This window comes from Scyliorhinus canicula, chromosome 16, assembly GCF_902713615.1.
Source record: "Scyliorhinus canicula chromosome 16, sScyCan1.1, whole genome shotgun sequence".
NCBI classification, from domain to species: domain Eukaryota; kingdom Metazoa; phylum Chordata; class Chondrichthyes; order Carcharhiniformes; family Scyliorhinidae; genus Scyliorhinus; species Scyliorhinus canicula.
In genome coordinates, this window is record NC_052161.1 from 110,359,391 (window position 1) to 110,373,822 (window position 14,432).

The window sequence follows — 14,432 nt, forward strand, 5'->3', positions numbered from 1 at the left end:
GACGTAGGAAAATGTGAGCATAGACCATGTGAGCATAGACCATTCAAGTAGATCACGGCGGAGTGTCTCAACTCCAGTTACCCACCATTGTATGGTCTGCTCAACAAAAGAAAAGCAAATCTAACAAACCATCCATGGACACTAGCAATCTTACACTACTTTATTCCGCACATCTCTGCACATGCAAGGTCGGCCAGTTATTGTAGACAAGCCTTTCTGGCAATATTGCGACACAGAATCATGGACTGGTTTCAGCACAGAAGGAAGGAGGAGGCCATTCAGCCCATGGTCTCTGTGCTAGCTCTCTCGAAGAGACGCTCCGCTAGTCCCACCTACTCACTCTGCAAAGATTTTCTCCTTCTGATGATTATCCAATTCCCCTTTTGAAAGTCACGAATGAATCTGCTTCCACCACCATCTCAGGCAGTGCGCACCACATCCTAATCACTCACTGGCCCCTATATTCACTAGTGCAAGGTGGGACGGGAAGGGGGGAATGCAGGGAAAGTCCCGAGGGGAGGATTGGGCTCGGTTGCGGTCCTACCCAGAGACATTTGGAAACCCTGTTGTGGCCCACTGTTCTTGATGCTTGCACTCAAAATACTTGGGTAAGTTACCATGCGGGAACCAGTGTCTGTGGAACATCATCCGATGCCTTCGCAAGAGGAGGAAAAATAATTTGCCTGAAGCAACATGTTGTGCAGAGGGCATACGGTATAGTTCACACCTCCAGCATTTTGATTTGTAACTGGTGAATACAGTGAAGAAATCAATATGGTCCAAAGCCCAAGTATAGAGTATTATACAACAGATAAGAATAATTAAAACTCTGCCTCAATGATTACTCTTTCCCTGGAGTGTTCAAATATTTTTCTCTATAGCTTACGTCGTTTTTATCCAGGCATTTCTGCCAGGGTCTAAAGATGTGGGGAGCCATCTGATACTTCCCCATTTGAAATTCTTCATGTGAGAACCGAAAGAGAAGCAAATGTTGGCAGGCTAATAATATTAATCTTTATTACGGTCACAAGGAGGCTTACATTAACCCTGCAACGAAGCTACTCTGAAAATCTCCTGCTCGCCACACTCGGGCATCTCTTCGGGTACACTGAGGGAGAATTCAGAATTTCCAAATGAAGTAACAGCATGTCTTTCGGGACTACACGAGGAATCACAGGAAGCCAGGTTCTCTCCTTTTTTCAAAGTCAACGTGCCTGCGTTCCCAGCAGGGGTCAGTCAATCATAATCAGCAGAGGACACCTGTGGTTACATTCCCCCTCTTTAATTCCAAATGCCACGGTCAATTGTGGAATTCAGCCACCATCCCAAAGGAAATGAAGGAAATTAACATGGACCAAGAGTTCAATCCAGGGCCGCCTTGGCCAATTCCACATTCATCAAATAAGCCATTGAGGACAAAAATAGAGCTTTCTTCGAAGTGTAACTTAAGAATAATGCAGTGGTATCAAACACTTGCAACCAGCCAACACTGAAAATAGAAAGTGCTGTAAATACTCGGCATGTCTGTCACATCTGAAGGGGGAGAAAGAGAGGGCTCGATGTTAGGGCCGCGTGGCGTCCGACTTGGTACGCAACGCCACCGGTAAATCTCACGTCAGACTTCACGATCTGGATCCCGCCCACAGTGGGCAGGGACTAAATTTGCATATTCATGTATGCAGTAAGGCTCACTTGAATATGCACTCGCCGGAGTTATCCAAAGAACGGGATCTACCCCCCACGCCTTGAAGACCCTGGGCAGTGCAGGTTAGCACTGGTCTCCACAAAGGGTCCTCAGGCAATCGGGGGCCTGGGATGGTTGGGCTCTAGACAAGGTGGTACCCTGGCATCCCTGATGCCCCCTGGTACTGCCAGCCTGGCAGTGATTCGGCTGCAGTGAATGTCTGGAGATTGGGGTGCCATTTCTTCCTGCACTGGCGAGCAGAGCTTGTTACTGCAGGAAATGAGACAGAGTATGGCCTCGGCTGGGCGTTCAATGCTGCTCCCCAATATGAAGCAGAGTCCTGTTTGATAGCGGGGCCATTCTCGACGCTGTCAGCACCGGTAAATACATGGCTAAACGCGCTCTGCATGAGACTGTTTCATTCCCATTAAATCATGCCCAGGGTTAATGTTTCAAGTCCTTTATGGCTATTCCTCAAAGTCATACTCAACTTAAAAGGTTAACTCGGGGTTTCCCTCTCTCTTCACAGATGATACCTAGTGAGCATTTTCAGCACTTTCGGTTTTTATTTCAGATTTCCAGCATCCGCAACATTTTGCTTTTGCCTGCAATAGCCACTTTTATTACCAATTTTGAAAATGATCACAGCAGATTGACAATGCCACTTGGCCTCTACTTCTTCCTCCTGTCTCTATATTCGAGGAGTCCCTTGTGCCCATCCCCTATGACAGCCACCATAAACCTGATGAGTGGAAGAGACCATTCACTGGTTCTTTGCTGCGGGTTAAAACAGCGCTTTCATCTCTCACATCCCAGCTTTCACTCCAACCCAGGCTAAGGAGATTGCATCTCAAAAAGATGTCAAGATCCAATGTAGGTGTCTGCAGGCCAAAAGACGCAATCTAGATCAGCTCTACAGTGCAAGACCTGTTACACTGCCTTTCAAACGGAAGTTAAATAAAGTCTGCCTTTTGAAATGAATGGTAAAAATATTACGGGTGGGATTCCCGTCCCACCAACAATGGGCACTGGCGCGGGTGGGGACAAGAAAATTAGGAGAGTCACCAATGGTTCATCCCACCCTTGATGATATCTGGTGATGTTGGGACAGGAAGATCCCACCTTGTGAATAATATTCCAAGTGTAGAGAGTTCTCTCCATATCCTGACCAACATTCATCCCTCGAGCAGAACCATGAAAAACTGAACATTCATCTCAGATCAACTGGTCTGATCAGCAAATTGTTTGCCAAAATGGCAAGTATCATATAGCTCCATTCATGACCTCAGCATGTCGCAAAGTGTTTCTCAGGTGTAGTTATTTTTGTAATTATGGAAACCCACAGCAAAATCCCACCAACAGCAACGAAATAACGACTAGATAATCTTTTCCAAGTGGCTGATGGTTAAATGACAGCCCAAGAAACTGGGGAAAACCCAGTCGCAAAATAGTGCCAATTCTTCACTCCCCCCACCCCATCAATTAAGGGACAATTTAATATGGCCAACCCTGCACATCTTTGGGTTGTAGGGATGAGACTCACACAGACACGGAGAGAATGCACAAACGTCACACTGACAGTGACTCGGGGCTAGGATCGAACCCGGGTCCTCGGCGCTGTGAGGCAGAAGTGCCAACCACTGCGCCACTATGCCTCCCTAAGCTTGCCTATAAACTAGCGATGGTTATCCATCATAAAAAAGTAATTCATCTGGTGTGAATTGCTTTGCGATAACTTGTGGTGCCCTATCTGTAGAAGTTCCAACTTTACATGAAATTAATTTGCGAGGCAGTCCATGTGAAACTCGGCTATAAATTGCCTCATTGTGAGGACGGTTGTGGTTTGAGTTGTCACCCTGCACAGCAGAGATCTGGAGCCTCAGGAGAGGACGGGAAAAAATTAGAAGTGATAATGTATTCCTTAAAGCTTACCTTTGTCTCGGAGAGCTGGCGTTTCAATAGCTGTAGTGCCTTCACATGCCCATGTTCGCTGTCCTGCAGAACTTCATATTGATCCTTCAACTCCCTCTGCAATTAAAATAAAATGAAAATAGCTTTGACTGGCATGCGGGAAAGTTGTAGTGGGAGTTTCTGATCCTGACTGCAGGATTATGCAAAGTCAAACAAACACAGTTCCAACCCCCAAGTGAAACCCCAACCCTTCAATTTAAGAAATTGCTTCCAGTCTCCTAATCAGCAGTTGACTGACTTCCGACATTTTGAAGGTCGTAAAGAAGACTGTTTAACATAAAATATTCCAGAATTTGACAGCTACGCCGAAGGGTCTGCATGACAGATCATTAGATGAGGCGGCAAAGTCAATAGTACAAACGATCAGCTTCTAATTGCATTTCCCAGCTACATAAACAGCAGCAAACACATTGCAGAGGACAGGACAGGGCAGCTGTTAGCCAACCAGAAACTGCCGAGTGTGGTGGGCAGCGGTCTAAGAAATGTCAAGGCTTTCTGGCCTGGTGCCTTGGTGAAAGCAGCAGGGAGGGGAGCAAGACCAAAGTGACCTTGTCTCCCCTGAAACACTGAGAAAAGAAGATAGGGGAAAAGATGGCTGAAAGGGTGAATGCAGAGTCCAGAGCCCAACAACGACAGCTAGAAGGATATCAGGAAAAAGATGCTAGCCCTCAAGATGTTGGTTATGTAAACCAATTACTTTCATACATCACAAGCACTGGTCTATATACAAATGCTAAAAACAAAAACTATGGTCTAATGGTTTCTTCATTTAGCGCTGAATGACATTAAGCAGGGAGAACAGGTCACCTAGATTCAGTGCTGCCATGGCAGATCCAAGTCCAGATATGCTTTGTTTAGCTGCAGACATGTGTGCTTACAAAGTGCAGATTGGCCCAGCACCAATTCTTAAAAGAGCTTCACGCAAACCACAATCCACAATCCATATCGTGCAGTATGAAAAATATCAAGAGTTGCATTTAGATCTATAGCACCTTTCATGCCCTCAGGAGATGCTCAAGGATGTTATAGCCAGTGGAGTACTTCTGAAGTGTAGTCATTGTTGTAAGCAATTTGCGAAATAAACAAGTTTCCACAAACAGCGATGAGATAATGACCGGATAATCAGTTTAACTCATGGCAATTGAGGGATAAATGTTAGTCAGGGTCCCCGATCTCTCCTGCTCTTCTTCAAAATTGTAGCATGGGATCTTTTAGCCTATATTTGCTGCCAAGGTGGTGCATGTGCAGTTGTACCATTTAACTCCAGTGTCAGTGCAAGCGATGGTCCACTCAGGGACCTACGGTTTTCATTTGTGAAAAATGCAGTGTGTCTTAATATTAAGAAGTCTTACAACACCAGGTTAAAGTCCAACAGGTTTGTTTCAAACACGAGCTTTCGGAGCACTGCTTCTTCCTCACCTGAGGAAGGAGCAGTGCTCCGAAAGCTCGTGTTTGAATCAAACCTGTTGGACTTTAACCTGGTGTTGTAAGACTTCTTACTGTGCTCACCCCAGTCCAACGCCGGCATCTCCACATCTTAATATTAAAACAATAGTGGGCATCCATCTGGTAAAGTAGCAAATTACTGTGTAATCTTATCATTTTAAAAATATTAAAGCATCAATGTACTACAATGTACTCCAAAACCACTTGCAGATCAATTTCAAAGCCAACAGACATTGAAAATACAATCTTCAAATTCAGCATTTAAGGTTCTGCTGGCTTAGCTCTAAGTTACCCAGGAAAGTCCAAAGATGTGCAGGTTAGGTGGATCTGCCAGTCCTTTGAGGTGCACCAACAATCAGTTAGGTTGGGTTCTCTTTCAGAAGGTCGGTGGGTACTCGATGGGCTGAGTGGCCTCTTTCTGTGCTGTAGGGATTCTATGATTCTAATAATCAGACAGTAACAAACCTAACACCGAGATTTATTAAAAGCGGAATTTATCAATTCAGCTGCCTAGAGATTGGTTTACAATTATAGTTTCTGGGCTTGAATTATTTAGTTTTAAAATCTCCACAGAAGTGTTTTTGACTGGTTTTGTTGGCACTGGTGTCTCTGGCCAATGACATAATTGGTTTTCCTGTGTATGCATGCGCAGATGGACATTAGCAGCCATAATGTGTTGTCAGGAGATATAGTAAATGTCCACCTGGAAGGGCAGATGCGGCCCTTAGTTTAACATCCCATCCAAAGGTCACAGCCTCCAAACCGTGCAGTGTTCCCCAAGGACTGCACTGAAATGTCAGCCTAGATTTTGTGTTGAAGCCTGCAGAATATATATGTGTCCTCATTTTGCATCACACATCATGCTCCTGAAGCTATAGGGCATCGGCAGTGGTTCAACATAGTTTCCAATGCTCGCCCTATTCTGCAGATTGTAGGACAAGCTGGTATTTGATTGGCAATAACAAATATGAAACAGGAGGTGGTCCATAGCAATCAAGTACCATTTGTGCCAAGCAATGACCATCTCCAATGAGAAAGAATCAAACCATTGCACTGAATCTCCCACCGTCAACAATAAGGGGGTTACCACTGACCAGAAACTGAACTGGACTAGCCATATAAATAATGTGGCTACAATAGCAAGTCAGAAGCTAGGAATCCTTCAGCAAGTAACTCGCCTCCTAACTCCCCAAAGCCTGTCCGCCATCTACAGGGCACAAGTCAGGAGTGTAATGGAATACACTCCACTTTCCTGGATGAGTGCAACTCCAGCAACACCCAATAAGTTCGACACCATCCAGGACAACGCAGCCCACTTGACTGGCACTGCTTCCACAAATATTCACTCGCCCCACCAGCAACGCACAGTAGGAACAATGTGTACCATATACAAGATGCAATGCAGGAACTCACCAATTCTCCTCAGGCAGCACCTTCCAAACCCACGACCACTACCATCTAGAAGGACAAAGGCAGCAGATACATGGGAACCCCACCACTTGGAAGATCCCCTCTTAAATCACTCACCATACAGGCTTAGAAATATATCAATGTTCCTTCACAGTGGCTGGGTCAAAATCCTGGAACTCCCTTCCTAAAAGCACTGTGGGTGTACCTACACCACATGGGCTGCAGCGATTCGAGGAGGCAGATCACCACCACCTTCTCAAGGGTAATTATGGATGGGCAACAAATGCTGGCCCAATCAGCGAAGCCCACATCCATACAAACGAAGAAAAAAAAGTTAGATTCTTTCAAAGGAGCCGCGACGGCGACAATGGATTAAGAGATATTGCAGTTCAGAGCCAGTATCATCACTTTGTGTCCTACAGTCTCACAGTCTTGCCTGATGGAAACACAGTTCTTCAAGATGATTGTTTGAAATTGAATTTGTTCCTCTCTGCGTACAGAGGAATGGAAGTGCAGACTGTATCCATAGATGATGATGCAGACAAGCTAGCACCTTCACAGCATCCTGTACAACCATCATTTGCTCAGTCAAGCACCAGCATGGGCACACAAATCCTGGAGATTTCACACAGTGAGGTGGACGCAACCCTCCCCGCCAGAGGGATCAGAGCCTGGTGACTCTTCATCACAAACAGCGCCATGGGGAGTGGTGGCAACTGCCAGTAATGCAGCCGCTAGAGCCCAGGATCAGCGAGGAACTCGGGCTTTTCAGGCTTCCCGTGTGGAGATTTCCCCACCTACCACTGGTCCAATACTACGGCAGAATGGCCGTCAGCGAGCCTTCCAACTCCGGACTTAAGCAGAGCAGAGGCAGGAAGGCAGCAGGGTCCCCACACCCCAACATTCTGCCCCATTAAAGGCCTCCCACCTCCCGATTTCCCCTCGCGGAGAGCATTAAATTATATCCTGAGTGCGTATGGGGAATGGGAAAGGAGCAGCAAATGGTGGTGGTTGTTCATCCAAAAACCCAGAGGAATTCAGACCTCACAGGGTCTGCTAAAGCCAAGATACTACCCACTCAGTAAAATAATCTACACTGGTGTTTGTGTGGAATACACTGCATGGGCTGGGGGCATCAAAGAACCCATGACCCAGATGTGACCATCAAAGGCTACCAGTTGCCTGCCCTGCTGCCTTCAACAGGGCACACAACAATTCCAGTCACATCAGAAACAGTCCTCAGTTGCAGAGATCCTGGGCACAATCTGGTCATGAATGATCCGAATGCTGTTTAGCGTGGCCTAGGACCCGTGTGTCAATAATGCTGTCTCAGTTGGCTTTGACATGCTGAAATAAAATCAACAAGAGACAACCTTGAGGCATGAAATAACAGATTTCATATCTGTCCAAACCTCTGCTGATCACTGTCCGGCAGCAAACCCATCCCCTTGAAGCAGGAATGATTCGGAGGCTGCTGGAGTGTTCAATTGCTCTGTGTATGATTATGTGAGTTCACTCTGATTGCTTGGTTACGCCTGGGTGTGGACTCAATGCAAAGTAAATAGACTTCACAGAAGCATGGTGGGTGGCACTATGGGTCATTAAAACCAATTTGCATTTATTTACATTCCCCGCCGGTGGGCATAGTAGACTTTGTTCACGCCATCAGCGGGAGTCAGAGCATTGGGGGCGCCGATCCCAATTTTTCCCCCGATTCTCCGTCCCATCAGGGAACGCATTCCAGGGCATCCCGGGACAGAGAATCCTGTCCATTCTGACTCCTCTTTTTTAACAATAGAAGTTTGCTCTCATACCATTCCACCTATCACCCCCAAAGCTCCCACCCTAGTGCCCCCCACCAGCCCAGTCTTGGTCCTGCTGCCATTCTTTTCCCTGCCCTCAGGTCACATTGGTGAAGGTGAAGAGTGCCAATATTAACACTCTTTTCATCCCCCAGCTTCTCGAACACTCTCCTCCCATTCCCCTTTCGTAGCATTCTCCTGCGTCGCTCCCTGCCATTCCTGGTTTCCACCTGCATAAACGTTCCACACAGATGGAAATTCTGCGGAATGCTGTAAGTGGGGATTTCTGACGTGAGAAAACCATCGGACAAAAAATAAAGCCTCCGCCAGAGCATTCAACACAGCTCCATGCTCCAGAGCATAAACATTATCGCGGGAGCCAATCAGAGCACCAGATTGTCTTCTGCAAAAAAAAAGGCAGAACGGGCAAGGACTCCCAAAACACAAACTGCCTGCGTGTAACGAGCATGTATCAAACATACTAAGTAGCACAAAAGTATGGCTTTTAGCCACAGTATACACACAGGGGTGGCTACCCATTACTGCAATAGAATCTCGAGACATTGTAAGTACACAGCCAGTAATACAAACTCCCCCTTACAGCTGGATTGCTGTGGTGATGTCACTGGGAGATAGTAGGATTAGCAGTCCTGAAAAAGTGAGATTAGAAGGAATCATTTGGTCCAGCAGTTTGATTTTGGAGAGAGGGAGTTGAACTATACATTTTCAAATAGCTTATTTTTTTAATGCATTAATAATCAGGGACTTTTTAAATACATACTTCAACCCTCGAGCACAGAATGAAATGGTGAAGGCCTAGAGATTAGGCCGCTTTTCAGAGACTAAACACTTTCTTGATTTTCCAATAGAGCAGGCAGGAAGCTTGTTCATCACCAGCTATAAGTGCTCCGCCCGCAATGTTGATATAGGTCTAAAAATTGGCATGCTTACACCAAAAGCATGAGCTTGGCTCTTTTCCTGTGCAAATAATGAGGCCTAGTAATGCCCGTTTCAAAGATCCACTTCCCCCTGAAAGATTACCGTGGCACCCACGGCAAGAGAACCCGTCCAACCCAACAGGAAGTGCTCACAGGGTGCAGGTTAGGCTGCAAATCTCGAGGCAAAGTCATTTAAAACATAAATCACCCGAATGTGGAGCTGGGAGAAGCAGGAAGCTCCGCCTCTTCAAGGAACAGGTCCCGCTGTTGCCACCGCCCATTCCTCCCACGATCGCTAACCATTTTGCTCTACAACTTAAAAAGAATTGCCAGAGAAATGCATCCCGGGTCCAATATTGGGGGCAACTCAGGCCTCACCATGGCACAGCGAGTAATCACTGCACCCCTGCCATGCCCAAAAACTGCCTCACCCAAGATTTTACATCCATCTTTGTCCGATAATGCCTCAAGTTAGTTAAGTGCACAAGTCGGTGTGGGCCACTATGTGGACCGTCAGTGACTCCCATCCAGTTGTACAGGATCTTTAATATAGTAAAACATTTCATTATGCTTCACAGAGGGGAGGGACTAATGATTTAGTGGTGAAGGATTTAGGATAAAGATGGGCAAAGTGATTAAATGTTTCAGAGTTGGGTAAAGACGTGGCTAAAAGGACAGGATTTTATAAATGAGACAGTCGTGGGAGGTGGTGAATTAGCAAGATGAAGAGGTTTAGGGAAGAAATGTGCCAGATTATTTTTATGGTTGCTCCAATTTTGTCCCTGGAATGGGGAGGGGGCAACAATAAACCCATTCCTCTCTGATGGCGAGTACGTTTGTGGGTGTCAGAATGGAAAAGGTCAGATTCAACCGTGATGGTCCCAATGAATGAACGAATGCTACCTATTGCCTAGGTTCACACATGAGGAATAGTTCCGCGCCTAAGTAACCAGAGGGCAGTCAATACTCATGGACCTAGTTAAAATGAACATGAAATGTCAAAAACAATTGTATCGAAGATCACGCTATTCAGGCAACATGGAGGTAGCTGCGCACCCTCTGGTATCATGACGGTTTAGCTTGGAAATGTACAGTCCAGTGTGGGATACAGACCGCAGATTGTACAGCTCGAATCCTCCATCCTATTAAAGCAGAGCAACAATTTTTTTTTTCAAAAGTGCGGAGTGACCCCATCGGCCACACAGTGATATATTCTGAAGCAACCATATCACTGCGCGTCTCTCTGTTACTGAATGCAATGTGCCCCAGATCTCCCAAACAGCAAAATTCTTGAGGAGAGGGGCAGGATCGAGAGGGGCGGGATCGAGAGGGAGCGGGATCGAGAGGGAGAGCGGGAGAGGCGGGTTAGAGAGGGAGAGCGGGAGAGGCGGGTTTGAGAGGGAGAGCGGGAGAGGCGGGTTTGAGAGGGAGAGCGGGAGAGGCGGGTTTGAGAGGGAGAGCGGGAGAGGCGGGTTAGAGAGGGAGAGCGGGAGAGGCGGGTTTGAGAGGGAGAGCGGGAGAGGCGGGTTTGAGAGGGGGAGCGGGAGAAGCGGGTTAGAGAGGGGGAGCGGGAGAGGCGGGTTAGAGAGGGGAAGCAAGAGAGGCGGGTTAGAGAGGGGGCGAGAGAGGCGGGTTAGAGAGAGGGCGAGAGAGGCGGGTTAGAGAGAGGGCGAGAGAGGCGGGTTAGAGAGAGGGCGAGAGAGGCGGGTTAGAGAGAGGGCGAGAGAGGCGGGTTAGAGAGAGGGCGAGAGAGGCGGGTTAGAGAGAGGGCGAGAGAGGCGGGTTAGAGAGAGGGCGAGAGAGGCGGGTTAGAGAGAGGGCGAGAGAGGCGGGTTAGAGAGAGGGCGAGAGAGGCGGGTTAGAGAGAGGGCGAGAGAGGCGGGTTAGAGAGAGGGCGAGAGAGGCGGGTTAGAGAGAGGGCGAGAGAGGCGGGTTAGAGAGAGGGCGAGAGAGGCGGGTTAGAGAGAGGGCGAGAGAGGCGGGTTAGAGAGAGGGCGAGAGAGGCGGGTTAGAGAGAGGGCGAGAGAGGCGGGTTAGAGAGAGGGCGAGAGAGGCGGGTTAGAGAGAGGCGGGTTAGAGAGAGGGCGAGAGAGGCGGGTTAGAGAGAGGGCGAGAGAGGCGGGTTAGAGAGAGGGCGAGAGAGGCGGGTTAGAGAGGCAGAGAGGCGGTTAGAGAGGGCGAGAGGGGCGGTTAGAGAGAGGGCGAGAGAGGCGGGTTAGAGAGAGGGCGAGAGAGGCGGGTTAGAGAGAGGGCGAGAGAGGCGGGTTTAGAGAGGGCGAGAGAGGCGGGTTAGAGAGAGGGCGAGAGAGGCGGGTTAGAGAGAGGCGGGTTAGAGAGAGGGCGAGAGAGACGGGTTAGAGAGAGGGCGAGAGAGGCGGGTTAGAGAGAGGGCGAGAGAGGGCGGGTTAGAGAGAGGGCGAGAGAGGCGGGTTAGAGAGAGGGGCGAGAGAGGCGGGTTAGAGAGAGGGCGAGAGAGCGGGTTAGAGAGAGGGCGAGAGAGGCGGGTTAGAGAGAGGGCGAGAGAGGCGGGTTAGAGAGAGGGCGAGAGAGGCGGGTTAGAGAGAGGGCGAGAGAGGCGGTTAGAGAGAGGGCGAGAGAGGCGGGTTAGAGAGAGGGCGAGAGAGGGGGTTAGAGAGAGGGCGTAGGAGGCGAGAGGCGGGTTAGAGAGAGGGCGAGAGAGGCGGGTTAGAGAGAGGGCGAGAGAGGCGGGTTAGAGAGAGGGCGAGAGAGGCGGGTTAGAGAGAGGGCGAGAGAGGCGGGTTAGAGAGAGGGCGAGAGAGGCGGGTTAGAGAGAGGGCGAGAGAGGCGGGTTAGAGAGAGGGCGAGAGAGGCGGGTTAGAGAGAGGGCGAGAGAGGCGGGTTAGAGAGAGGGCGAGAGAGGCGGGTTAGAGAGAGGGCGAGAGAGGCGGGTTAGAGAGAGGGCGAGAGAGGCGGGTTAGAGAGAGGGCGAGAGAGGCGGGTTAGAGAGAGGGCGAGAGAGGCGGGTTAGAGAGAGGGCGAGAGAGGCGGGTTAGAGAGAGGGCGAGAGAGGCGGGTTAGAGAGAGGGCGAGAGAGGCGGGTTAGAGAGAGGGCGAGAGAGGCGGGTTAGAGAGAGGGCGAGAGAGGCGGGTTAGAGAGAGGGCGAGAGAGGCGGGTTAGAGAGAGGGCGAGAGAGGCGGGTTAGAGAGAGGGCGAGAGAGGCGGGTTAGAGAGAGGGCGAGAGAGGCGGGTTAGAGAGAGGGCGAGAGAGGCGGGTTAGAGAGGGCGAGAGAGGCGGGTTAGAGACAGGGCGAGAGAGGCGGGTTAGAGACAGGGCGAGAGAGGCAGGTTAGAGACAGGGCGAGAGAGGCCGGTTAGAGACAGGGCGAGAGAGGCCGGTTAGAGACAGGGCGAGAGAGGCCGGTTAGAGACAGGGCGAGAGAGACCGGTTAGAGACAGGGCGAGAGAGGCGGGTTAGAGACAGGGCGAGAGAGGCGGGTTAGAGAGGGAGCGAGAGAGGCAGGTTAGAGAGGGAGCGAGAGAGGCGGGTTAGAGAGGGAGCGAGGGAGGCAGGTTAGAGAGGGAGTGAGGGAGGCGGGTTAGAGAGGGAGCGAGAGAGGCGGGTTGGAGAGAGAGGGAGAACAATCTGAAAGTCACCAACCAATTCTTGGAATTTGGTAGCTCCCTTTCCCTAAACACTACTTTCAAACATAAGTTGTCACGGTCCAACGATCACTCAGTAACTCCTCCAAAATTACACAATGAGGGAATTATTTCAGCCCAACACCTGCTTCTGGTGTGAGCGCAGTGTTTTGAGACGAGGAAACTCAGTCACTCAGTTGGGTTTTGACTGATACTGACTGGAATTTCATTTATTTTTTTTAAGAAAGCTTTCCTCATGCAACCTTCCCCCACCCATCCCCACCAATTTGCTCAATCACGCTTTGCTCCACTTCCCATGCTCGAGTACCGCGTTCTGCCAGGCACTTCAAGGGGTCTTTCTCAATGCATGGGGCAGGATTTAAGTAAATGGGAACAAAGTTCCATAGCAAGCGCGTTTAGCTGCATGTTTCCCGGCATTGGGAAGGAGGGGGCCTACAGAAAGCCACCACCCACCGTCTTTGCTGTCTACCTCACTGCCGGCAAACCACCACATGACTGCCTCTCCCGCCAACTGCCATCACTCGCATGCGTCTCGTTCAGTGCTTCCCAACCGCAAGTGTGCCGCAGCAGCCAGCATCCCCGAGCACACATCCTTGCCCCAAGACACCAGACAAGCCCCAAATGTTTCTCTCAGCGATCGCCCACCTCCCGCTGTAGCTGCCCCTCTCACCTTTGCTTTAATCAGGAACGGAATAATAAAAAGCAACAGTGCTTTCCTCTGGCCCACCGCACAATGGTCAGGGATGCTGTTTGTCAAAAATATTCTTTCATTCCATGGATTAGAAGGGAAAGTTTTCAGGGGCGATCGGAGGCAGTGGTAGGCTCTGATTTAATTAGCATGACCCTCAACCCCTGATCAGAGGAGCAAAGCGGTTCAACATCTTGCTGACTGCTTGCAACTCCTCTTTAGCCATGGCTTCCCCCTCACCCATGAGGCAACCTCTGCCAGGTCTTGCCAAAAAGAAGGCTTGGCTACTGTAGGTTCAGCCAGGACCTGCTGATTATCTGTATCTGTGACATCCTAGGCCGGAATGTCAAACTGTTGCGCCTCCCCCCCCCACCCCCCCCCCCCCCCCCCCCCCGCCCCCATGTCCATGCTGTTTAGCGTGCCATGCCCATCATATTCCCAGGGAACCCACAGTGGGGGGGGGGGGGGGGGGGGGGGGGTTGCCTAGGCGGAACCAGAAAATCCCACTGGTGGAAAGGCCTGAAAAATCCCATCCCAAGTCTTTTACGGCACCATAGGCCATTCAGCCCATTGAGTCCATGCCAGCGCTCCATATAGCAATCCAGTCAGTCTCTCCTCCTACTACCACACCCCCCCCCCCCCCCCCCCCGACAACCTCGAGGCCCTGCAAGTTTATTTCCTTCAAGTGTTCATTCGGCTTCAATGAGAAATCACTTGTCATCTTTCCATCCATCACCCTCAATCGGCAGGGAGTTCCAGGTCAGCAGCACTTGCTGTGTAACAATGTTTTTCTTCACACCATAGCGAGCTGCTCTGCTGTCCAGAGGTGGTGGAGGCACCGCCCCATTACCATCGGGGATTGGCATGGAGG

The 14,432-nt window shown here is 49.7% G+C and overlaps 1 protein-coding gene across 1 annotated transcript in view; it reads right to left on the reverse strand.

Annotated features, from left to right (window-relative positions):
- Window positions 1–14,432, reverse strand: part of trim62.1 (tripartite motif containing 62, tandem duplicate 1) — an 87,790-nt gene that overhangs the window by 14,477 nt on the left and 58,881 nt on the right. The window contains exon 2 of the mRNA XM_038822352.1: window positions 3,617–3,712. Within this exon, the coding sequence (XP_038678280.1) occupies window positions 3,617–3,712 (96 nt within the window). The remainder of the gene's footprint in view (window positions 1–3,616; window positions 3,713–14,432) is intronic.